Source organism: Arvicola amphibius, chromosome 15, assembly GCF_903992535.2.
Source record: "Arvicola amphibius chromosome 15, mArvAmp1.2, whole genome shotgun sequence".
NCBI lineage: Eukaryota > Metazoa > Chordata > Mammalia > Rodentia > Cricetidae > Arvicola > Arvicola amphibius.
Genome location: NC_052061.1, coordinates 21777963 through 21803139, shown reverse-complemented (window position 1 = coordinate 21803139; position 25177 = coordinate 21777963). Strand labels below are relative to the sequence as shown.

The 25177-nt window shown below is 47.2% G+C and overlaps 1 protein-coding gene across 1 annotated transcript in view; it reads right to left on the bottom strand.

Annotated features, from left to right (window-relative positions):
• Positions 1–230: 230 nt before the first annotated feature.
• Tbc1d9 (TBC1 domain family member 9) overlaps positions 231–25177 on the bottom strand; it is a 114962-nt gene continuing 90015 nt past the window's right edge. The window contains exons 10-21 of the mRNA XM_038312655.1: positions 24456–24670; positions 20153–20270; positions 18672–18957; positions 17762–17891; positions 15434–15532; positions 15115–15183; positions 13060–13300; positions 9162–9227; positions 8348–8434; positions 3046–3120; positions 2850–2953; positions 231–965 (exon numbers count right to left, since the gene is read on the bottom strand). Of these exons, the coding sequence (XP_038168583.1) occupies positions 249–965; positions 2850–2953; positions 3046–3120; positions 8348–8434; positions 9162–9227; positions 13060–13300; positions 15115–15183; positions 15434–15532; positions 17762–17891; positions 18672–18957; positions 20153–20270; positions 24456–24670 (2207 nt within the window). The 3' untranslated portion in view covers positions 231–248. The remainder of the gene's footprint in view (positions 966–2849; positions 2954–3045; positions 3121–8347; positions 8435–9161; positions 9228–13059; positions 13301–15114; positions 15184–15433; positions 15533–17761; positions 17892–18671; positions 18958–20152; positions 20271–24455; positions 24671–25177) is intronic.

Here is a 25177-nt window from a genome sequence, read left to right as displayed (position 1 = left end):
CAGTTTGGTTTTTTTAGGGGGGATTCATTGAATAAACTAGATTCTGTTCACCATACCCCACAGGCAGAATGCTAGTGCCTTACTTTGGGGGTGTTTATCTATTTCTCACCAGTTTAAATTGTATTACATTATGAAAACACTAGGCTTCAAGCCAAGTACTAATAAATATTTAATTTAAAAGAAAAGAACCCACCCACCCACCCACTCAACGCAGACGAACATAAAAACTTTTTGCCTCCCTTCCTGCATCAGCCGGACAAGGCCGAGATTTCGTAGTCACTGGCTGAGGTGAGGGGCTTGCCCATCATACGAATGTTCTTTGCACTGGTGACCCTGGTCATCATGCACACTGGCTTGTCAAAGTACCTCACCAGAGCAGGCTCCGTCAAGAGTGAGGCCAGAAACTGCTCGAAGGTGATGGCCCAGTCCCGGTCTAGGCTGCTGCTTCTCGGCAGGGCGGCTGTGCCCTGGCTGCTGCGCACCAGGACCGTGTCCTCCCCAATGTCCTCACAGTGCAGTTTGTCCTCCTCATGGGAGCCGGCACTCAGCACCGAATAGGACGACATGGAGCTGTCGTCCTTGGTGTCATCATCGGAGATGAGCATGGAGGAGCAGGCCCCGTTGTCCCTGGGCGAGGAATCCTCCAGTTTAATATCCTCCATCTGCCCTCCCAGGGAGTGTTCCTCACTGTCAGCTGCCAGGCTGGCTGGGAGTGGTTCTGCCGATTCCACCGTGTAGGGCTGGCTGGGCCCCTTCTTGGGGAAGAGCATGCCCGGGAGGGCCTGGCTGCAGGGTGGTCCGGTAACGCCATCCTCTTTGGCAGGCTGGGTAATGAAGAACTTACCCACCTCTCCGATTTCCAGCAGGAGGCTGGTCACTGCAGCCGTGGCGTGGTACAGCTCCTGCTCGTTGGGGTCTTCGCTGAACATGTTGTACATGGTCTTACAGAGCTCGATGAACTGGCCCTGGAGAAGGGGTGGGGGAGGGGGGAGTTAAGAGCAAGGACCAAGCAAGTATTAAACCACGATTCCTTCCTTCCTTCCTTCCTTCCTTCCTTCCTTCCTTCCTTCCTTCCTTCCTTCCTTCCTTCCTCCCTCCCTCCCTCCCTCCCTCCTTCCTTCCTTTCTTTCATTATGTACACAGTATACTACCTGCATGTGTACCTGCACCCCAGAAGAGGGCGCCAGATCTCATCACAGATGGTTATGAGCCACCATGAGGTTGCTGGGAATTAAACTCAAGACCTCTGGAAGAAGAGTCAATGCTCTTAACCGTTGAGCCATCTCTCCAGCCTCTAAACTACAACTCTTAAAGATCCCAGGAAAATGCTCTTTGGAGAAGGGATGGACCCTCTGTTATGGTCTCTTTATTAATCTATTTCTTTTTTGGTTTTTTTTTTTTTTTTTTTTTTTTTTTTTTTTTTGGTTTTTCGAGACAGGGTTTCCCTGTAGTTTCTAGAGCCTGTCTTGTAGACCAGGCTGGCCTCGAACTCAGAGATCCGCCTGCCTCTGCCTCCCGAGTGCTGGGATTAAAGGCGTGCGCCACCACCACCCGGCTAATCTATTTCTTTTTTAATTAAAAAAAAAATCTGAAACAACCACGAAACTAAAAAGATGAAATGACAAAGGCCTTCATAGACTCATCACCCAGAGTCTGACTACAGCAGAGGCTGGGGAGATGGCTCAGTCTCCCAAGCACCCACATTTTAAAGGGTGGGAAGGTGTGGTGGCATGTGCTTGCTATCCCAGAACAGGGGAAGACAGAAATAGGTGAGCCCTTGCGGCTCACTGGTGAGCTACAGGCCAGTAAGACTGTCTCAGACATATGGTGGCTTTGCTCCTGAGGGATAGTGGCTGAGGCCTCCGTTGGTATATGCACACATGCGCCACATGTGTGCACCCGTGCACACGAAAGCATACCCGTCACACAGAATAACTAAACTACATTTTGTTAATTTTTCTTCTTCACTTTGGTTGCTTTGAGACACAGTTTCACTGTATAACCCAGGCTGGTTTCAAATTCATTATCCTGTTTTCTGTGCCTCCTCAGTGCTGGGACGACTGGCATGGACCACCATGCTAGGCATTACACTGTTTTCTTTTGCTTTTCTTTATTATCTTTTTCTCCTTGCTGAAGAATCTTAAGGAGGCAGCAGACTCATCTCGTCTTCCATCTCTGAAGTTTTGAAGGTTTTCCCAAGGTTTAGCTAACATAGCCTTGACTGGGACACAGCTCCTCACTTCCCTGTAAGGAAGCAATCAATGCCTTTACCCTAACCTGATGCCCTGTCTGTTCCTGTGCTGGAAACCCGCCATTTACAATTATAACTGTTATATCCTCTAGTAGGTAGATGTGTTAGACATTTCCATTGCTGAACACAGTGAAGCGGAAACAACCTGAACTTGAGCATCCAAAGGTAATTCTACTGGTAGGGGTGGATGGATGGACTCCCCAAACTGAGTACTTCCTGTTCAAAGTTTCTTTTAGGAGAAAGTCTCCTCGAGGCTGAGCATAATCTTGATGGAAAAGAAATAAATACAGACAGGACCGGAGATGAAGCTCAACTGCTGAGCGTTTGCCTGGCAGGCTCGAGGCCCTGGCTTCAGTGCTCAGTCTTGCAGAAACTGGGCGTGGTGGGCACAGGCCTGTAACCTCAGTGCTTGGGTCAGGTCATCCTCAGCTACACAGTGAGTTAGTTGGAGGTCAGCCTGGACCACACGACATTCTGTCTTATAACAACAACAACAACAACCAAAAAACCCCAATACCCAAAACCAAAGCAGATAAGAGTTAAGGACCCAAGCTCTCGCTGCTGTTGGGGATATTTACTCTATTATATAGACTCTTACCTGATTCAACTTGGGCAAATCCTTTGCATTTTTTGATTTAGACTTATTTTCTGCAGTCCAGAGTTTCAGATAATTACGGTTTTCTTGAGAATTTGCCCTCTTCCCTACAACGCAAATGCCGAGAGGTGAGTGTTTGTGGGCCAGGAAACAGGAACTCAGGCAGCAATCAGGTAACTAGAGAGGAAGACGGCCGTACCTCTGTCCTGCTTCAGACTCACTGTGACGAAGCCATCTTCCACGCTCTGTTTGCTCCTGCTGTCCAACCCAACGACTACCAGACATATTCAGAAGAAAGAAGGGTGTTACAGAGTGAGAAACACAGGCTTATCTGTGTTTCTGCAAACAGAAATTTAAATACTGGCTGGGGAGAAAGTTCAACTGTTCGAGCTATGATATTCTTGCAGGGTCCAGAGTTTGAGTCTCAGCACCCACATCAGGGGGCTTAAAATTGCCTGTTACTCCACACTCCTCTCTCTTTCTCTCTCTCTTTCCTCTCTCTCTCTCTCTCTCTCTCTCTCTCTCTCTCTCTCTCTCTCTCACACACACACACACACACAGACATACACACTTTATAAATCTTTAAGCCAGGTGGTGGTGGTGCACACCTTTAATTTCAGAATTAGTAAGGTAGAGGCAGGCGGATCTCTGTGAGTTTGAGGCCAGCCTGGTCTACAGAGTGAGTCCCAGGAAAGCCTCCAAAGCTGCACAGAAAAAAAAAAAAACTGTCTTGAAAAACCAAAAATAAAAATAAAATCTTTAAACATAAATACATACATAAAACACCAGTATCCCATGTCAGATAACTTGTTTGTCAAGGTGTATTTCTGGTATCACATGATGTATACTTATACTAAACAATTATTTTTTAGAAATTTGAATTTCACTGGATGCCTCATAGTTTATCTGACAACCCTACCTCTAGGTGAAGGATGGCCCCAGATTAATTTCTCTCAGCTGGGATTTATTGTACAATGAAAAATTAAAACCCCATCCTGCTGTGATCTTCTCACTTCTCAAGTGTTCGCTGTGACTTGAAACAGAATCAAGGAATGGACTCTTCCAGGGATACGGAATGCTAGTGGAGGCCAGAGGAAGACATGTTCTCCCTTCCAGGGATACGGAATGCTAGTGGAAGCCAGAGGAAGACATGTTCTCCAGGGACACAGAAAGCTAGTGGGAGCCAGAGGAAGACATGTTCTCCCTCGTAATTTGGCATCTCTAAAATAAATTTTTTAAATAACCCAGTTATTTAAAACTTTTTTTTGTTTAATAAAATTGGACATTATAGGAGCCAGCCATGAGAAACAGACCACCCAAAGGAAGTTCTTCCAACCATTATCACCTGCCAGTGTTGGGCCTAGCCATAATAAGCTTAAAGGAGGCCTGAGTCTCAGTAGTTTGCCCTGAAGCAATACCAGGTTGCAGGAAGGATCATAAACTGAGATTATCTGAGTGCTACCCAAGAACAGACCATCCAAAGGAAATACCTAACATTTCAACAGCTGTAGATAGGACCACCTGCCTGCACACACTCACCAGGACACCCCTAGACAAATGTCAGCCAATCAGGGGTCCTGAACCTCAGAAACCCCTTACCTCCACCTTACTATTATAAAAACCCAACTCTAACTGAGCTCGGGGCTCTCCGTTTATTCTAATACATTGGACATGTGGAGAGACCGAGTGTGCAAACTTGCATAAAATAAAGGCTCTTTGCTTTTACGTATGGGACTCAGTCTCCTTGTTGGTTTTCGGGGGACTTCGCGGATCTGGCAAAGCAGACATTACAGGACACACAGACGCTTGAAGGCCAAAAGGTACAACAACCACAATTCTGATGGAGCTGACTGGCTTCAAGAGTGTATCCTGTATTTCCTCAGCTACCCCAAAGGGGGCTGGTTTTTCAAGTTTCCTTGACAGTGTTTTGGCCAGAGGGACAGACTCCACGTGACTGAGAAACTCTTCCCTGATTCATGAAAAATCTTCAGGTGACAAACAGACACTCATAGTATTTAATCCATGGTGAACCCGAACTGTGTTTATTATGCATGCAACCTTTTGAAAACTATGCTAAGACAGTTGTGAGGCTTTTCTCCCCTCTCTCAGACTGGGTGTGAGTTTTATTACTGAGCACGATTTGATGGGTATAGGATTCAGCACGGTGGAAGCACTTAGGAGTGCAGGGCCTGCCCTTGCCCAGGGGGCCACAACTGGTGATAAATTTGACCCCATAGCTATTAGGAATGGACCAGCTCTCAGCTACCATATCTTCAAATTCATCTGCATTAAGTTTGGTGAACCCATGCTCTTCCGGGATGTGGCTCTTCTGGTGGCCAGGGCACTTGAGCCTGGATCTATGACGGCTTTCCTCTTATATTCCTAATTCTGCAGTTTGGTGCAAATAGACATGGTGACTGCAATGATCTGTCCTGTCCCTTTAAGAGACAAGCCACACCCACTTCCTCCCTCCAAGCTGATCCCTTTCTTTTCTGTCTCTTTCCCAGAGAGGTGGCTGCTGCTGTGGCTCCTCTCCTCCCCCTGCCCCCCCCCTCTCTCTCTCCTCCTCCTCCTCTTTCCCCTCCAACCTCACTCTGCATGGTGTGCCTATCTGTCTGTCTCTCGCCAGCTGAGTGGCTCCCTGTCCAGGACCAGCTGCCTTTGGAGACCCAAGGCATGGTCTCGTGACATGCCCATCTGTCTGACTCCATCGTGGTATTGGCTGCCCTGTTGAGGTCTCTCACCCACCACACAGTTCCCTGCCTGGGACTAGCTATCCCTCATGGCCCACTGCAGCCACTTGGGGAACTGCACCATCCCTGCCTGGGACTGGTTGCTCTCTGGACCCGCAGCCCACTGCCTATGGCCACTTTGGGGGACCTGCGGCGTGGTCTCAGGACCCACTGCCCACTGAAGCCACCTGGGGACCTGCAGCATTTTACTTTTACTATAACAGTGACCTCTGTGAACTCTGGCCACTGTGCCATGGAGCTTCTCAGTGGCACTCTGCCTGTTGTCTGGAGCCCTGTCAACCACAGCACAGGAAATCTCCTCGATGCCTCTGTCTGGAACGGGTGGAGCCTCGCTGGAATATGAAAGCCATCTTTGTCACAGCTCTTGCATTATTTGTTGGGACAGACACAGGTGGCCTCCGGGGCCTGGGGGAGAATTGCTCATCTTTACCTGACTCTGTGTGGTCACAGAGTAGGACTCCATCAACTTTTGCCTTCTTCAATCCCAAGGCAAAGATCCAGGTTTTGGCATCAGAGATACTTTGGAAGGAGGAAGACTTTGGGTACGGCTTATTCTCATAACACTGTAACACGGTGTGTGTGGCGGTGGGGTGGTGACCCATTGGGACAAGATGATTTTTGGTGGGCATCAGAGGAAAGGAAGACTGTTTTCAAGAAAACTCATCAACATTCTCATTTGACTTTACAGAAAATATAATTAACTAAGCGCATACATAAACACAAAAAGTTTCAGAGACAGACTGCACAAAAAAAAATACAATAAAAATGGGGGTCAGCAAGTTGAGCTCAGCAGGTGAACACATCTGCTCCCAAGCCTACTGACCTGACCTCAGTTCCTGGGACCCACACGGCAAGGGGAGAACTGACGGTGGCAGGTTGTCTTCCACACATGGTCTGTGGTGCACGTGCGTGCACACACACACATAAAATTTTTTTGCTTGTTTGTTTCTCTGTTTCTTGTTTGTTTCACTGTCCTAGAACTAGCTCTGTAGACCAGGCTGGCCTTGAACTCACAAAGATCCACCTGTGTTTGCCTCCCAAGTACTGGCATTAAAGGTGTGCATCACCACCTCCCAGCCTATCTTGCGTATGTGTGTGTGTGTGTGTGTGTATACATACATACATACATACATACATATATTTGTGTGTGTGTGTGTGTGTGTGTGTGTGTGTATTTCAAAACATCCAACATGAAGCAGTAGCTCTTCTGGAGTTAGAAAAACACTCTGGAAAGCATTGTTTAAGGACATTCCACAGCGTGGCATGTGACCATCTCAAAGGCTTTTACATAAGAGGAGGATCCTCTCTGAAATGGACATCCCTAACAAGGTAAGACCTTGTTGCAGATACACAGCTGGCCATGTGAAGAACAGTGGGTGTGCTCAGGACTACACAAGAGGCTGTAACTACAGACTGTATGCTCTCATTAGGTCTCCAGCACCCCCAATCTGGCAACTATCATCTCCACTATCCACAGAGGAACTGGGGCTCTGAGGCAGGATTCTGTCTGTAGTCGCCAAGGTAACGATATGCAGAGTTAGCCCCCTGTCGATACTCGGTCCTCAACAGTGCTGTGGACCACAAGACAGCAGAGTCTGCTTCCCTTTACTCCAGTAACCCTGGGCACCCGCCTGAGGCTTAGAACCAGGCCTACACTGCACTTGTTCAGAAACAGCAAGAATTAAGAAGCCAAAACAAACAACCAAGCCCAGAGGCAGCGGTGTGGAGTGTTAGACCCCAAGGCAGAAGCCACACGAGTAACATTTGCCTTTGGAGAGAGATGCAGAGAGCCACAGTGCATATTTAGGCCAAACTGCATCCCCGTAGACCAAACAATCACGCAGATGAGGGGTTGGCAAACTTCTGAAATGGGCCAGATGGAACTCCATGGAGGATTGGTTCCAGGACCATCTTGTGGACACCAGAATCCACAGGTACTCAGATCTGCTGTGTACTTGTGTGCAATCTATACACACCCTCCTACGGATCTTAAACTGTCTCTGGATTGCAACCAATGAGATGTAAATGCTATGTAAGCAGTTGGAACGCCCAGTGTTTAGGAAATAAAAACAAGAAAGGGGCTGCACATGTTCAATCTAGAGGCTCTGTTTCTGACTGAATATTCTTCAGTAAACAATTGGCTGAATCTGTGCCTGTGGATACAGACTCCCACCTGTATTTTAGCCTTTGCAGGCCGTATAGTTTCTGTTTTAACCTCTTGGTACTGTTTCTGATGTACAGTTAAATGTAACATGGAGTGTGCTCCTTCAACTTTATTATCAGTACTAGAGTTCACATTTTACGCATTTTTTACACAGAAAGAAATATGTTACATTTGAGTTCAAAAAATTTTTAAATTTAAAATGCAAACAGTTTTCTAAGTTCATGGGTTCCAAATCAGCAGTCGGTTGGGTCTAGCCTGCAAGGTGTCCTTTGCTTTGCAGGTGTTATATAGGGCGTAGACAAATTATAACAATGTTGTGTTTCAATTTTCTTAAACTCCCCCATCAAGTGTGTGCCTGTGTGTGTGTATGTGTGCACAAAAGTCAGAAAACAAACTTGGATGTGTTTGGGAATACTGTTACCTTGGTTTTGACCTGGTGCTTGTCCATTAGTTCAGGCTAGCTGTCCAGGGGCCTTTGCTTCCTCAGAGCTGAGGTTCCAAATGTATGCTATGCACACCTCGTTTGTTTTATAATATGAGTTTGGGGATTGAACTGCAGTCCCTGAGGGAGAAACGTCACCTACCGTGTGTGCATTCTGGAGTGATGTCTTCAAAGAAGTATTGAGTGGCTTCAAAGGCAGAGTCGGGCTCGTCTTGATCGGAGGATGGCTCTGTGGGAGAGTGGTGGGCCGTGACTCAACAATAAGTTTCCTCACTCAGGCAAATGATGGAGGGGAGGACCAAAAATGAAGTTATCCAAGAGGGATGGAGGACAGAAGCACCTCGGAGGCCTCTGTGGGAGTCATTTTGTCTTTAACTCCATTTTAACCACACACCAGCACCCCTTTGCATTTTCCTTTCTGTCGGGGAGATTTCCCAAAGACTTTGAAATAATACTTTATGGGTCAACTGTAGGACACTGTTTGCTACACAGACTCACATTTACTCCTATCTGGGATGTGAGTGCAACTGCCTTAACGTGTGTGTGTGTGTGTGTGTGTGTGTGTGTGTGTGTATTATTTGATAGACTGGTTTAGAACTGAGCCCCAGGCCTCAGCAGCAGGCCCTTTTGGTCCCACCAATGTTAAAACTGCTCCTCAAAACGCAAGCCTTCAGCAGCTCATTTTCCCTGCTGGAATGCTTGTGTCCCACCTGCCACTAAAGCCTCTCTACCCTTTCTCTTGAAGAGAGGTGTGATGTCTTCTATGAGCGCGGCTCATTTCTGAGACAGGCAAGTGACAATCAGATCAAGGACATCCTCCTTCAGGAACGCGTGTGAAAAGCAGCAACTCGGCCCCGTCTTTGCGAAAGAATGACAGGCTGACAGGTACCAGCAAGGAAGAGACAGAGAGTCAGGTCCAGGGCACCAGATGCACACTGCCCTGTGTGGCCACTTACCTGGCAAGACGTGCATTTTATACAGGAGTTTGAGTTTCTCTGTGAGGTCCCCATGGCACGCAGCACCTAGAAATCATGGAAGAACCAGGGTGAAATGGGTCCTGTGAGGTAGTGATGTCCCCAGGTTTAGAGAGCTCTTGTAAAAGTCTGCTTTTTATATAGTGAGCCAAGGCATTGCCTGACAAGAGCTCTGCCTGGGACCTACTTGGATCTCACACCAGGACGTTTGGTTCCAAATGCTTTGTTCTCTCACTGTGCACTACAAAAGAGCTGGGCTCTCCTTGTCCTCAGTTTCCCCTTCGTGACACTAGACAACAACAGAAAAGTCTACCAATGACCCTAATACTGGGATCCCATGACAATAAAACTATATATATTAATACACACAATGACTTTAAATGTATCAGCTAGATTAATAGTCATGTATTCTAAGTGATTTATTAATGGAAAAGATTAAAAAACTGGGCCTTAATATCCTAAACAACTATGAATTCAGTAATAAAAGAAGAACACATTTAAGATTAACTCCAAATTACTCAATCCTTTTTTTCAGTTTCCTGAAATGTTTTAATTTTGCTCTGAGCTGCATTTTAATTTATTCTGACTTTATAAAGTTCAATAAAAAAAATCCTGCTACTTTCCTCTAAGTTACTCCTGAAATCAGAAAATCTTTTGGAAATATATATTTAAGTCCCCGAGGATGAGACAGTTCAGAAGAGGGAGCGAGTACTCGAAATCCAGGTGGGAAGGGACATTACGGTTATCCAGTCTCAGCAAGTCACCTGACTTCATCTAGCTTTTGTTTCTTCCACGGTCAACAGCAACATTAACAGTAGGCAGGTAGACCCAAAAGGTTGGTGTCACCCACAAGTCCTATGTTGAACCTTGACCTCCAGTGTGATGGAGCTATTGGTTTCGAGGGGTGAGTAGGTCAGGAAGGTGCTGACAATGTGATTGGTGTCCTGACCAAAGGGACTCGGGGGGGGGGGGGGGGGAACAGGACGCTTGCGTTTGCATCATGGTCAACACAGAGAAGGAACTGTCTACTGTATAAACTGAATGGGATCCACTGTATAAACTGAATAGGATCCACTGTATAAACTGAATGGGATCCACCGTATAAACTGAATGTGATCCACTGTCTAAACTGAATATGATCCACCATATAAACTAAATGGGATTCACCATATAGACTGAATGGGATCCACCATATAGACTGAATGGGATCCACCATATAAACTGAATGGGACCCACCATATAAACTGAATGGGATCCACCGTATAAACTGAATGGGATCCACCGTATAAACTGACTGTGATGCTCCCTTGATCTTTCACCCTCTAGGACTGTGAGCCATTCATTTCTCTTATGAAAAATTACTCAGTCTAAGACGCATTTTGTTCTAGTAGCTGGAACAGACTGGACAGGTGACAGTGACTTTTACTCAGTGTGACAGTAACTGCACAAACTGTGTCCATGGGCTGTTGGAATTCTAACCTGCAGTTTGCAGCCCGTGCTTTAGGGTAAAGTAAAAACATGCATAGAAAGCACTGGCTCAGTGCCTAGCATGACAATACTGCAGGAGTGTAAAGCAGTTTGCGATGCACACACACACACACACACACACACACACACACACACACACACACACTTCAAGCTCCTCCATATAAGCCTGCCTGAAGTGTGTGCACAAGGCTATATCTAATTACAGTGAGAGACGTACTTAACCCAAGAGGACTTTCCCCGAGTAAAACACTTCCAGCTTCCTCTGGCCATTATTTCTGCAGGGGCAGAGGGTGTTTTCTGGAGCCATCGCTGGCTCTATGCTGGTCTTTCGTCTTGGCTGGATACACCATTTAAAGCGTATGGTACAAGGCACAATTGGTTACTGCTGGCTGTCCATTTAATAGCACCTAGATTCACCTGGGCATCTAAGAGGGAGTTTCTAGATTAAGGTCATTGGTGTTAGAAAACACATCCTAGATATTAGTGTTAACATGACGTGGGGTATGCGGGCTCCCAGGCCAGATGAGGGACAGTGGAGCATTTATTGTCCATGTCCCGGACATCTCCCAGAGAGCTTCTCCCTGAGCTAATCAGACCTGAACCCACTCAACTCCAAACAGACAAAGGCCATGTCAAGTTAGAATCAATTAAGCTTCTGTTTCCTGGCCAGAGAACCAGCTCGTCAGAAATCATGTGGCCAGCAGTCTGCTAACCTAAGTGATGTGCTTGGAGAGCCCCCGCCTCCCTGCCGCTGCCTCCCACAGGCTTCTCAATCAGGGCATTAAAGGGCACATAAGCAACTTATGTGCATTAATCAGGGATGCAGATGCGAGAATTAGGTGCATTTCCCCCCCCTATTTGTCTGTCCTCCCTCCCCTTGCTTCAGGAAACAGCTGACCTCTGACATAATCTCGGGGGCTGTACTCAAAGCTCCCCAGCTCCCCCACATCCTGGCTGATTGGGGTCAGAGGGATCCACAGGGTTGGAGTCCCAGACTGAACAAGGGTGAGACAGCAGTTGAGCTCCTGACTGCAGGCGGAGTGTGACCTGTAGATGCTGCATGCTCCTGCTGCCAATGCTTTCCCCACTGTGATGAGTTCCAAACTGTGGGCCAAGGTAAGCCCCTCAGCCTTAAGTGAGCTGTTAAGACATTTTGTCACAGGGGTGAGAAAAGGAACGGATGCAAAGGCACCATATGGGCACACCTCTGAGGGGAATTCATTCTGGCAGCCAGACACAAAACTTGTTACACCCCAGCCTCACATCAAGTGGACCAAGCTCTCCTGCCACACATTTTCTTCATCCAATTATAAATGGAACAAGAGGCCAGCAACAATACAGAGACATGAGCAAGGTGGATAAGGGGCAGCCTGCTTGTCAGGTGGATGGTGTGTGTGCACGCTTGTGTGCATGCGTGTGTGCATGCACTTGCTTGTCCTAGCTGTGGGTACTCCTTTAGCCAGGAAACAGACAGGAAAGACTTCCACTTAGACAGTGATACTATAATTTTCCAGTCTTTTATTAAAATAAATTTAATGTTACTTAGAAAATAACATAAAATTGCATATTAGAAAGGTGTACCTATGGGCAATTATTTTTATATAGGACGTATTTTTAATTATTATATTTGTTTTGTAAAACAGAAACATATAGTCTACCACCTAGATTATTGGTTCTCGACCTTCCTAATGTTGTGACCTTTTTAAATACAGTTCCTCAACTATAAAAATATTTTTGCTGCTACTCAGCTGTGACTTTGCTGCTGTTATGAATCATGGTGTAAATATCCATGCTTTCCAATGCTCTTAGGTGACCCCTGGGAGAGAGCTGTTTGACCTTCAAAGGAGCTGTTACCTACAGGTTGAGAACTACTGTCCTAGATACTCCTTTTTCTCTGGGAAATCTATCAGTGTTGGATGATTACAGTAGGATTTTACTGCCACATGCATTCTCCATTAATGTATTTTTTTAAAAAGCCTACATCATGTTAATTGCTTATGTTTATGGTTGTATGTGCGTGTGTGTGCCATAGCTCTTGTATGAAGGCCAGAGGACACTCTTGGGGGTCGGCCTTTTTTCTCCACTCTGGGGACTCTAGGGATTGAACTCAGATCATCAGGCAGCAGGTGCCTTCACCTGCTGGACCACCTTACACGTACTCTGATGATATATTTTGAACTCATGCTGACGTCTGTCTCATGTAGAGGGCTGTAGATTGTCCATATAATGAAGCCGTTAACTAAACACGCTCTTACAACCAGCATGCAATCCTTGTCTGTGCTCCTCCTTCCTCTAGACCCAGTGTAGGGACTCTGAGGGAAGCAGAGAGGAACTCCAGGTTACAACCCCATTGACCCCATCCAACTCATGCAAGAATATCTCATCCACTTACTCAGGCCAGAGACGAACTCTCGGAAGTTAATTAAGGAGTCCCCGTTCTCATCTAACAGCTGGAACAAGCGGGAGGCCAGCACATCGGAGTGAGTGCCGCATGCCCAGGGAAAGAGAAGCACGAACATGCCCTTGAACTGCTCAAAGTCGATGCGGTACTGCTCCAGGTACGGCAGGCTGGGGTCGTGCCTGTCCAGGGCATTGCTGCTCCCGCCCCAGTAACAGCTGGTTAGGTGTTCAGCCTAAAAAACGACACAGAGCGGTCACTCTGGCTCATCGAGCCCCAAATCACATAGTGTTACCCCCAGCATGGCGTTGAGTCTGCAAGCGTGTGCTCTTCCTGTCATACACAGGTACGCTAACTTGAGAACGAGGATGTCCAAGAGATGTCAGGGAGAGAATGAAGAGCTAGGCCAGTGATAGCTTCCTGATGCTCTGCACAGAAATCAGTGCCTCCTCCCAAGGATGCACTGATCAATTATCCATCAAGTCAACACACACTTGGCCTACCCACCCAACAGAGAGAGATAGTGGCGCCCTCTAGTGACTAAGAGATAAGTGAGCACATTGGGGAGACCCCTATGTCCCAAACTCTGCTCCCCTAGATGTTGCCCACAGGACGTTGGTGTTGTCCTTTATGCTTGTCCTTGGACTCTTTTTGAATTGTGCCGAAGAGTCACATTTAGATCTGTTTGTGGCTTTTGTTTTTGAGACAATTTTTTCATGCAAGCTCGCTTAGTCTCAAATTTGCTCTGTAGCCAAGGATGACCTTGAACTCCTGAAGTTCCTGCCTCAAACTCCCAGGCATTGGGCTGAGAGGCATAAACCACATCTAGCTGCAGATTTAGTCCAGAGAGTAAATTAGAGATTGTGACAAGACTGTTTCTTGTGTGATAGAGCCTTGTAAACCTTTTCCCTGCCAAATGCCACATTATAATCTGAGACATTGACAATAACAGCAACAAAAATGTTTTTGTAGAAGAAAAGAATTATATTAAAAATGATTAGATTGTTATTTTTCTCATTAGAAATAAGTTCTAATAGTGGCTTAATGTAAAACACAGAATTAAACCCATGATGCTCTTCCCTAGACGTATAGACAGTTCTTGTTAGGGTTTGGGGATGAACCAACCCCACAACACGGCTGTATGTTAAAAACTTGGTCCCAGCCAGACGGTGGTGGCGTATACCTTTAATCCCAGCACTCAGGAGGCAAAAGCAGGCAGATCTCTGTGAGTTTGAGGTCAGCCTGGTCTACAAGAGCTAGTTCTAGGACAGGTTCCAAAGCTACAGAGAAACCCTATTTCAACAAACAAACAAACAAACAAACAAACAAAAAACTTGGTCCCCAGAAGATGGAGCTGATCATTGAGAGGTGACTAATTGTGAGAGTCTGGCCTTCATCAGTGGATAACTGGCCTTACTGAGCCATGATAGGAAATTCTGGAAGTGGAGGCTGGTTGAAGGAAGTGTGTTAAGTCTTGTCTTGAACCCTCTGTTAGTGTATTTCTGTCCCCTGGCTGCCATGATGTGGTGACTTCTGTCCTCCAGGCCCCTTTAGCACAAAGCTCTGCAACACCACAGCCCAGGACGGAAGAGCAGGCAAACCATAGCCCAGCAGACTTCCGAGACAGCAAATTCAAACTAACTAGGCCTCCTAACATAGCAAGCTTCTTCTAGCTACACAGTATTTTTCTTTAAGGGTGACTTGGGGCTCAGAAGGAGAAATTAAATGAATTCCAGGTAGAATTTGAACATGATCACCACTGTTCTATGGAGTTTTAGAAATCCAGGTTCCGTGTTCTGAGGTCCAAGAAAACAACCCATCTGGCGAGAAAAATGAGCTAAAACATCAGTTTAAATTAGTGATGGTAATTGATTTGCTTTTCCTATTAAGTATGACAGCTTTGTTCTCTCAGCTCTGCCTTCTTCCTTGTGCATGTTGGGGACCTATGGAACCCCTAGACCACCTAACAGAAAGAACCAGAAGTCCGAGAACAGTTAGAGCAGGTTCTCTCATCTCTTTGCATGGACTTGAACTCACTTTGAAACTCACCTTGAAAAGAGCGTACAGTTCTTCCAGCTCGTCAATGGTAAATGAGGTCTCTGTCACGATGGTCCGTACCTATAAAACACAAGCACAGTGACCCCCCCACACTCACAACGCGCCATGCCCAGAGAGCCTCTCATGCCCAGAGAGCCTCCCATGCCCAGAGAGCCTCCCATGCCCAGAGAGCCTCCCATGCCCAGAGAGCCTCTAAGCTCTTCTTTCAAGTTCTGCGAAGCTGGAACTGAGGAGCCAGCAGGAATGTGCACAAGGAGGTGGAAACTGAGGTATCCACCCTGCCCCCCAACACCGTCCTCGGAGGAATTACCACGTTGCGTTTGGTGGTGTCCTCCAGGGTCTGGATGACTTTCAACCTCTGCTTGAATCTCATCTGTTCAATCAAATCTGCCCGGATTGTTCCAAATTTCTGGAAAGAAGCAATATTGGTGTTTCTGAAAATATGTGCTAAGGTACACAGGGACTCCTGTAGATTGGCGGAAATGTTCACGACAGGATAAAAGGCTCTCTCCAGACAGTGACCTAGACTAGATTTTATGTGGGAAAGCCACTTAGGGATATGAGTTACTAATCCAGAGATTCTCCTCACATATCAGAGGCAGAACTAAATTTCAGTCACGTGTGTTTTCCTTGCGTCAACAGCCTATCCGGAAGGAAGCTCGGATGTGAGGCTGTGTGTGATGGCATGCGTGTCTGATGGGCAAAGGGAGCGTCTGCCCCAAGGCTGAGGGATGGAGAGCCTGGGAGGAGTGCTTGTCGATCTCCATGCTCCTTCAACAGCATCTGCGGGGCCAGAAATCCACAGGGGCATTCGGTGAGCTGGCCATCTCTTCAATGCTAGCCTGCCTAGCACTGCCTGCATGTCCTTCCGTCTCAGAGAAGAAAGGAAGACGTCACATTTATTTCCACTAAACAGCCCAGTTCAGAGGTTGGTAAGGATTGTCGTTAATGACGAAGGGGTTCATTTAACGGTGGCTGAAAGAGAGAGGCTCCAGGGGAGGGAAGTGTTCGGGTCCCAACAGCAGCTCGGTGGACCTCTATAGTGACTGCAGGGTGGGGTGGGGGGTGGGCGATGGCTCAGCCAGGAAAGGGTTGAGGACCTAAGTTCTAATCCTTAAAAGCCTCACACACAAAAAAAAATACCAGTACTTGGAAGACAGAGACAGAGGGATTTATGGAACCTTCTGGAAAGGTAGCCAGACTGTGGGGCTCCATGTTCAGCAAGAAGATCTTGTCTCAAAAAAGTAAGGTGGAAAGTGATTGGTGGAAAAACTGACATTAACCTCTGGCCACCACATGCACGTACACACGTACACACACACACACACACACACACACACACACACACACACACACACACAAGAAACCATCAAAGGCCAACTTTAGTGGCACAGGCCTTGCTATGATTTTCTAGGACTCAAGAGACTGAGCTAGAAGGATTAACCACTTCTGGGACAGGGCAAGGAGGTGCAGAGCTTCCTCCACCTTGTACTCTTGTTGAGGCCTATGCAGGATTGATGAGAATTTGGAATCCTTAATGGAGAACCCCATGGAAAATTACCCAGCTCTGTTCTGGAAAACGAGGCCAGGATGTCCAAACTAACTTATCTAACTTAACTTTAGCCTGCCTGCGTGGAACTCCCTACGCTAACTATCTCAGTGCTTGTTCAACTGTTTGCTTCTGTGAAACTGCCAACCGAGATACCAGGACCTGGTTTCTGCCTTTAAAAGCCAAGTGGCCTGGACATTCGAGGCCACACCTAGCTCCTTGAATGCCTGGGTGTGGTCCCGGCTGACTGGAATCAGGATTTTTCAATTGACTATAAACCATGACTGACTGGTCCTCTCTAGTGAGATACTGGTAATGATTAAAGGATAGCCCAAGAGACATGACAAGACTTTTTCTCAGTAAAAATAAATTAAATTAAAAATACATAAGTAAAAAATTGTCATATCTGGAACTACATACTTCAGGGGATTTCTAACTACTTAGTGTGGAAATAAGGAATGAGTCATCTACGAAGCTTTCCCATAATGGCTCCTCAGTCCACTGAGTGTGAATCTGACATGCTTTTAGATCATGTGTCAAAGGGCCAGAGCTTGTCATACCACTTACAACAAGTTAAGGCTCATGGGAAATCCCGGAATCCACTCAGCGTCCATCTCTGAGAGCAAAACTGTTAGCTCATAGGCAGTTGCCTGCCTCCGATAACCAATTCTCACAATGTAGAAGGGGACAGGGTTTCTGTCTGTTCCCACACTCAAGTCTAAACTTAATCCCCAGTTGCCGCAGCACTGACAGGAAGGGCCTTATCTGCAGGTGTTTAGGCTAGAAAGAAAGCTATGGAAAGGGCTTGCAGAAGCAGGATCTTTCTCCCAAACTGGCAGGACATGGATGATGTCCAAGGAAATAGAAAGATGAGACTATAATACATAAGCACCTGACCTTAGGCTTCCAAGGCTCTAGAACCATGAGAAATCCATCCTTAGTCTTTTTGAAGCAGTTGGGCTGTTGTATCTATGACGACAGCGCAAGCTGGATCGAGACACGGTAGTAGAGGCAGTGTGGGACCCATGCCCAGCTGAGCTGGGTAGAAACACTGGGCAATGTTATCCAGCGGCTGGGAAGCACACCTACCTCGTAGGATGTTCCTATGAGTCTGAAGATGTCCACCGCAGGGTAGGGCCCCACGTCGTCACTGAGCAGCGAGTGGAGATGAGGGATGGGAGGCAGGGTGCTGTCTTTGTTGGTCACACTGTCTAGGTACCTTGGTTAAGACATGAACCAGCTGTCACTGGACAGGAACTGGAATGCCTCAGTTACCCATCTCAGATTGTACATAGTAAATCAAAACCCTAACATTTCCTTGTTTCTGTTGTTTGTTTTTCTCTTTCTTGTTGAAGTCCTGGGGATTGGATCTAGTGCTGTCTGCATGCTAAGCAACTCTACGGCCCCAGTTCCCTTTCTAATTTTATTTTGAGACTGGTTCTCACTAAGTTGGGAAGGCTGGTTTTGAATATATGATCCCCCTGCCTCAGCCTTCTGAGCAGCTGGGATTACACTGAGCAACACCAGGTCTTACTAAGATCTTCTTAACAGCGGAAACAAACACCCTTTCCCTTTAAAGAAAAAGAATATTGGGCTCGAGAGATGGCTGGGGGCTAAGAGCCCTTGCTGTGGGGTCTTGAGGGCTGGAGTTTGGAGCCTGGCACTCCTGTCACAAGCCAGGTGCCCTGCACACTGCAACTCCAGCTCTGAGGGTGGCAAAGACAGAAGCCAGGACGATCTCTGGTGTTCACTGTCTTCCAACCTCATCAAGGAAACATGAGTCCCAGTGTTAGGGAGGGACCCTGCCTCAAAAGGCCTGGTGGTGAGTGAGGGACAAAGAGATGCCCGGTGCCCTCTGCATATGCTCACAGGGGCAGCTACCTGCATAGATATGACTTTAAAAATGGAAAAAAAAATATGTGCTTGGTCACAGAGAAGGTAGGCCTTTTGATCAGTGAAGTCAAGCTCATGAGGGGCCTCAAGGTCAGACATAGCTCACCTTCCCAGAACCGTCATGGCCTCCCCGTCGTCCTTGCAGTTGAGCAGCTTGTCCACGTTGGCGTCCAGCACAGCAAGGGCCAGCTGGAATATCACCTTGATTCCTTCATAGAAGAAACAGTCCACGACCACCACTGCGCTCTCAAACGGCATCACGCTGAGAAACAGTGTAAGGAACCATGACAGGGAGATGGTAGAAATCACGCCCAGGTCCTGCATGCAGTCATACAGCTGTGGGACATAGTCTCGTGCCAGCTCCTCGAAGACTCCCTGGTCCACCAGGGCCCCTGCGTGGGCGACAGGAAGGAATGGGTTAGCCCTGCATCTTCCTGGAGATCCAGATCAGATAGATGGATTGTGTTCGACTTTCACCTCTGTTGCTATGGCAATGCCCTGAGGAAAACAGCTTAGGGGGAAGGGTTGAATTCAGCTCACAGGTCCAGGATACAGTCCATCACCGCAGGGAGCTCAAGGCAGCATGAGCCTGCAGCTCTCACACCCACAGGCGAGCAGAGAAAAATGAGAACCTTCATGCTTAGTGCTCAGCTAGCCTTCTCTGTGCCCACGCAACCCAGGCCCCCAAACAGGGAATGGTGCTGTCCGCTCAGGCTGGGGCTTCTTACATCCATTAAGGCAGTTAGGACAATCCTCCTCAGATATCGCCACAGGCTCTCCTGATATGGACAGTGCCTCATTGAGATTCTCTTCCCCTGTGAGTCTGGGTCATGACAAAGTGACAGTAAGACCTGCCCATCACATGGCTAAGCCCTTGTTTATGCAAATTCACTTTAGCTGTGAGGTCCCAGGGCATGAAGCGCCTTTCAAAACTTTATTTTTTTTAATAATTATTAATTTATTATGTATACAGTGTTCTGTCTGCATTTCTGCCTGCAGGCCAAAAGAGGACACCAGAACTCAACATAGAAGATTATGAGCCACCATGTGGTTGCTGGAATTGAACTCAGGACCTCTGGAAGAGCAGTCAATGCTCTTAACCTCTGAGCCATCCAGTCCTCAAACCTCTATTTTTTTTTAAAGAGATTCTAACTGTACACATTTACCGCTGGCTTGCTGATGTTTTAAGCTGGTGCCACATGGGTCTTTTTCCTGGATTTAGAATCACCTAGGAATTCGCATTCCCAGGAAGCTGTTCCTGGAGAGGTTTAGCTAGGATGTGAGGGGCCACCCTAAATGTGAGCATCACTGTCCTAAGGGCGTGGGTCCTGGACTAAACATAAAAGGGGACATCAGACTGAGCAGCGACATTCATGTCTGTTTGCTGAGCGGGACCCAGTGTGACGGTTGCCTTGTGCTCCCTCTGCTGGGACTTCCCCAAATGGTGGACTGTAGGGGAAACTCAGAGCCACAACAAACCCTTCCTCCCTTAAGCTGGGTTTTGGATCTGAGGAGAAGAACTAACATGATGCTACAGTCATTTTCAGATCGAGACAGGCTAAGGTGTTTAACCACAGCCACACACACCTACAACTCTGGTGTTGTAGTAGTCGGGAAGCATCCGCTCACACAGGGCCACGAGGAGCCAGAAGGCCTCCTCCTCCTTGGCGTAAAGAAGCAGCACTGAGGTGACGATGTTCATGGCCTAAGGGAGGAGAAAGGAAGCTATCAGCCACAGTCAGCTCACAGCGGGTGGATTTTCACAGACGCCATCTTGGTAACTGTCCAGGGGCTATACCCACTCTGAGTCACTCCAACCTAGAAGCCAGCAGGACTTCAGGGCATGCAGTTCGGCAAGCAGATTCTGACTCTGTTTTGAGAATGCAGGGTGATTGCTCACCCGCGTGAACCCTCAGACTTGAGGATGCAATGGAGCAGCTGCCACCACCCTGTTTTCTGATACCCAGTGAGTGCAGGCAGGACAAGCAGGCAGAGGGCTCCGGGTCGCCCCAGAGTTATCCCCCTGTTGACAAGGCCTGCACCTCCACCCACCCATCCAGCTCTGGGTTTCTTGCTCCTTCCCATTCAGGCTTGCCCGTTTCCCTCTACAGCTGTCGAACCTGTGACCTTCAGCCCCTGATGCTACCACAGCAGCTTCCTCCTGGCGGCAGAACTGGGTCCCTTATCAACACAGGCTCTATTTACATTCACGTCAGTCTGTGACTGAAAACAGAGACTCTTCACTGCCTCTTTAACCCTCTGGATCCATTTCACAACCCAGACAGACTGACAGACTGTATGATGTTTCACAAGAGAGTTAACAGTAATCAAGATTGGAATTAAAACCTTGTATTAAGGGCTGGAGAGATGGCTCAGAGGTTAAGAGTACTGTCTGCTCTTCCAGAGGTTCTGAGTTCAATTCCCAGCAACCACATGGTGGCTTACAACCATCTGTAATGAGATCTGGTGCCCTCTTCTGGCCTGAAGGGATACATGCAGGAAGAATCCTGTATACATAATTAATAAATAAATCTTTAAACAACAACAACAACAACAACAAAAAACCCCTTGTATTAAGCTGGGTCAGACTGCCATGAAGGTGGAAGTAGCTGGCAAAGTGCTACCATTAAACCCCCAGCAACTTGTGGATTTATTGTTATTCAGGAAATTCTGAAATTATGGAAAGACACACATGTGTTTGTCTATGTCTTTGATATAGTTCACTCATAACATTGCCCAGAAAAGAAAGACGGAAGAAAGGAAGGAAGGAAGGAAGGAAGGAATAAAAATTAGTCTTTCTTGCAGGTGTCAATAAACTCCCAAGAAAAGCCAGACAAATAAGCTTAGGATTTTCACGCCACAAAAGCTTGCTGAGTATTCTGCGTTCTGTTTGCTTAAGCCCTTCAGAATGGAAAGTCCTCTCAGCGATTGCCCAGGGTCTTCCCAGTTTACCTGAGTCAGACATGTGCAGGCAAGCCCTGACCCCAGAGCCTCTGCTCCAAGCCTGCTTAACAAAGCTCTCAGCCTGCTAAATCTTTTCAATATTCTTAATCCTTAACTCCAGGGAGGTAAATATTTCCCTTTCACCTCCCATAAACAGTTCCTATAACCAAGCACACAGGGCTCCAGGCTGTCTGCAGAGAACAAGGCAACCTTTCAGAACTGGAGCCCTCCTCCCTTAATTCCATCTAGGAAAAGATGCTCAAATAAACAAAGGTGATTAAATTCTAAAGTAACCAGATTTTATTAAAAGATATTATCAGAAAGCCCATAACCACTAAGTGGCTCAACGTAACTGTCCCTTAATTAAAAAATGAAGATCAAAAGATAAAAATGAATTCTATTTTGTCAGAAGCCAAGTTGCTCCTGAGTTTCCTTTGATCTTCCAGAAACCAATACCCACTCATCAGAGTTGTGCAATATAAATCCCCTAAAAGGTGTTTAACTGAAAAGATTCTTTCTTACAAGCCTTGTTGTTCTAAGGAAAGTGGTTATTAAAATTCCACAGGAGAATTAGCCTGTGGGTTCTAGTACAAGGTCACAACCAAGGTCAGTTCCTCAGTCATTCAGGCAAGACAGAGGTCCATGGCTCTAATTTCTCATGGTTCTGTATGAGACATGAGAGTCGGGGGAGCTATGGGACAAGCTCACCAGCCTTGAATGCTGCCACCAGAGAGAGAAAAAAAAAGCCAACACTATAAAGTTATTGAATGGATTTGGAGATACATTTAAATTAAGTACTATTAAAAAGATAATGTAGCATAGGGAAATAGGCATGCATGTGTGTGTGTGTGAGAGAGAGAGAGAGAGAGGAAGAAGAAGAAGAGGAGGAGGAGGAGGAGAAGAAGAAGAGGAAGAAGAAGAAGAAGAAGAAGAAGAAGAAAGAAAGAAAGAAAGAAAGAAAGAAAGAAAGAAAGAAAGAAAAGAAATGTGTGTATATGTGTACATGTAGGAGAAAGATGAGTGTGTCTAAGAGTTACATCTCCTTCAGCTTTTCCATGGACGGTCCAGGAAGATCCACCAATAATGTGGTCTTTGCATCTGGATCAACTGTCTTGTCATTTCCCAATGGTCACTCATGCTCGAGGTACCGGTACAAGACATTATTTTAATTTTGTGTGGGCGATATTCTTTTTGTTGGACTGCGTTAAAACATTCACTTCAACCCGTGTTAAAGCATAGCTCTCGAGTGTGGAAAGCTGTAGGTTCAGTGGTGTAAGCGGTCACGGCTTAAGAAGATGCAGTAGGGCACTTCTAACAAGCATGGCGTGCAGCTGAGTATGTGCCCCCAGGATGCCACGGTCACTAGTCAGCCCCTCAGCTAAAGATCGGAACTGCAGCGCCGCCGTTGGGTCCCTTCTCAGGCAGTGGTTAGCTATCACGGTGGAGGTGCTCCTCAGGAGATCTTGCCAACATGAAGGGGGTTTTAATCTTTGGAGTGGGGGTTTATATTGTGGCCTCGTAGATGGGAGTCGGAGATGTTGCCGAACAGGCAGCACAGTACTGGGCAGCTCCTAGGACCAAGGATTCCCTCACTGTAGAAACAATGCGCTCCCATTGAGAAGCCACTCCGCGCACTCGGAGATGACGGAAAAGCACTTGGCTAGCATGTGTGTGCACGGTGGACTGGAGTTAAGGCCCAAGATGGCCTTGGCCCCCGTGGGAGTTTACTAACTTCTATGTCCCTCGGGGCTATGTATGTCACACACACTGTCTGTCGTCCTTAAATCTCCTTCAGGTCCCAGCTCCAGTCACACTGGGAACAACTGAAACAGAGATAGGGCTTGCGAGCCTGGCCATTGGGCAGATGGAGGCTCAGCAAAGACAGTGTCACTATTATTTTTTCAAGTACACCAGGGTCGTTCTTTTAAAATAGTGCTTGCCCAGGATCATCTGCCCATCTGGCAGGACTCAACACTGGCTGTGACCCTGAGCTGCCTCCCCCCCACCCCCAGCTAGCTGCCTGCTGGAGGCATGTCCTTTGTGGAAGGGCCTGATGGCTGACCAGTTCTGGAGAACAGATATTGACGTCCCAGCATCATGAATTTTGCTTATCTCTAAAGGTCTGGTTAGCATACTACTTATCTTCGGGGTATTTGGGGACAGCACCCCTTTAGCCAAATTCTACTTTGTGTAGTCAAATGTCTCCTAAGCAGATCATTAACAAAAAAACCTTTACAACATCCGTTCTACCACTTTGAGTTTCTCCTACATCTCTCTAACCCACAATGTCCGATGGTGTCAAGGGTGAGGGACCCTGCTGTAGTGACTCCATTAGCACAGAGAGAGCCTTCCTGTCCATTCTCTGCTGGCAAACACAACAAAAGAAACGCTTACTTTGTTGGAATAAATGTTAGGCAGGAGGTTAGCTCTGCAGAGGACTGACCGATGAAGCCCTACGGACTGGACATGATGAACGGTGGGTGGGTCAGCTTGGAGTGTCCCAGACAGACGTAAGGACCAACAGCTGATAGTGGAGTGGCCTAGCCAGCTCAGAGGCCTCCAGGAGAAGAGGTGTAGAATGCTGTTGCTGTTTCCCCACGCAAACCTTTCCCCATATGCGTACCCTGGCTTCCCACATCTCCTTACAGCAGACTGGAATCTGTGTAGAGCAGTATTTTGAGAAAAAGCAGCCCCTTTCCTAAGAGTGATCACGCTGAGCAAGGAAAGATGGCGGAAGAACCTGGAGATTGCAAGCGCTCTGCCTGCTGGGTTCCGGGCCATTGCTGCTAGGCTGGGCCAGCTCCAGCTTCCTTGCTTACTCCTAAACTGGTTGATGCGGTGCAGGGTCTCATCTGAATGCTGCCATGTCAGGATCATAGGAACTGAGTTTGGATCAGGATTGGAGGACACTTCAGGCCCTCCCCAGACATAAGCTCATGGCAATTACCTGGCAATATCCTATGTTGGGATTGCGGAAAGCATAAGCCGTTAGCACTCTCCTCAGAGCGGCGATGCCCATTTCATTCTGGAAAGCTGGGTGTTCTGGGAGGGAGCGGTGTAAGTCTCTCTCAATCTCCTCGGTGGCGAGATTGTATTTTCCCATAGACTTCTCCACTAGGTCCTCATAGTACCCGGGGTGTGTGGCCTTTTCGTTGATGGCCCCTGGGAAGCACACAACAAACAGGGCATCAAAAAAGCTGAAGTCCCGCTCGTCCGCTATAGATAGCAGGGGCTGGCTGAAACTCTGCTTTCCCACCCATCAAAGGAAATCGAAAGAAAGAAAATCACCTTGCAGGGTGTTTTCACTGATGTCTAGACTGGCCATTTGCCTGTGCCTCCTTCCCTCTCAGCCCCTCAGCAACATGGCTACTCCACCTTCCCACACTAGCTAGAGGGCCACAAAACTGCACTCCAAGCTCACACAGAATGCTGAGGGCTGACACGGAAAGCCAGGCTGAGTTCTCACTCTTAGTTGCTCTCGTTGCTTTTAATTTAGGAGAAGATTTGTTAAAATTTCATTTGGGAAGGAGGAACGCCTCTCAGGAGCGCCTGTCCTTCCTGTTTCTTAAAGATCAGCTGCAAAGCACGCAGCAGTGGTGACAGTCGTGTAGAAGGAAGCCGCGGAAGAGGTAAGGGCTTTCTAACACAGCAGAGGGGCAAGGTTGAGGG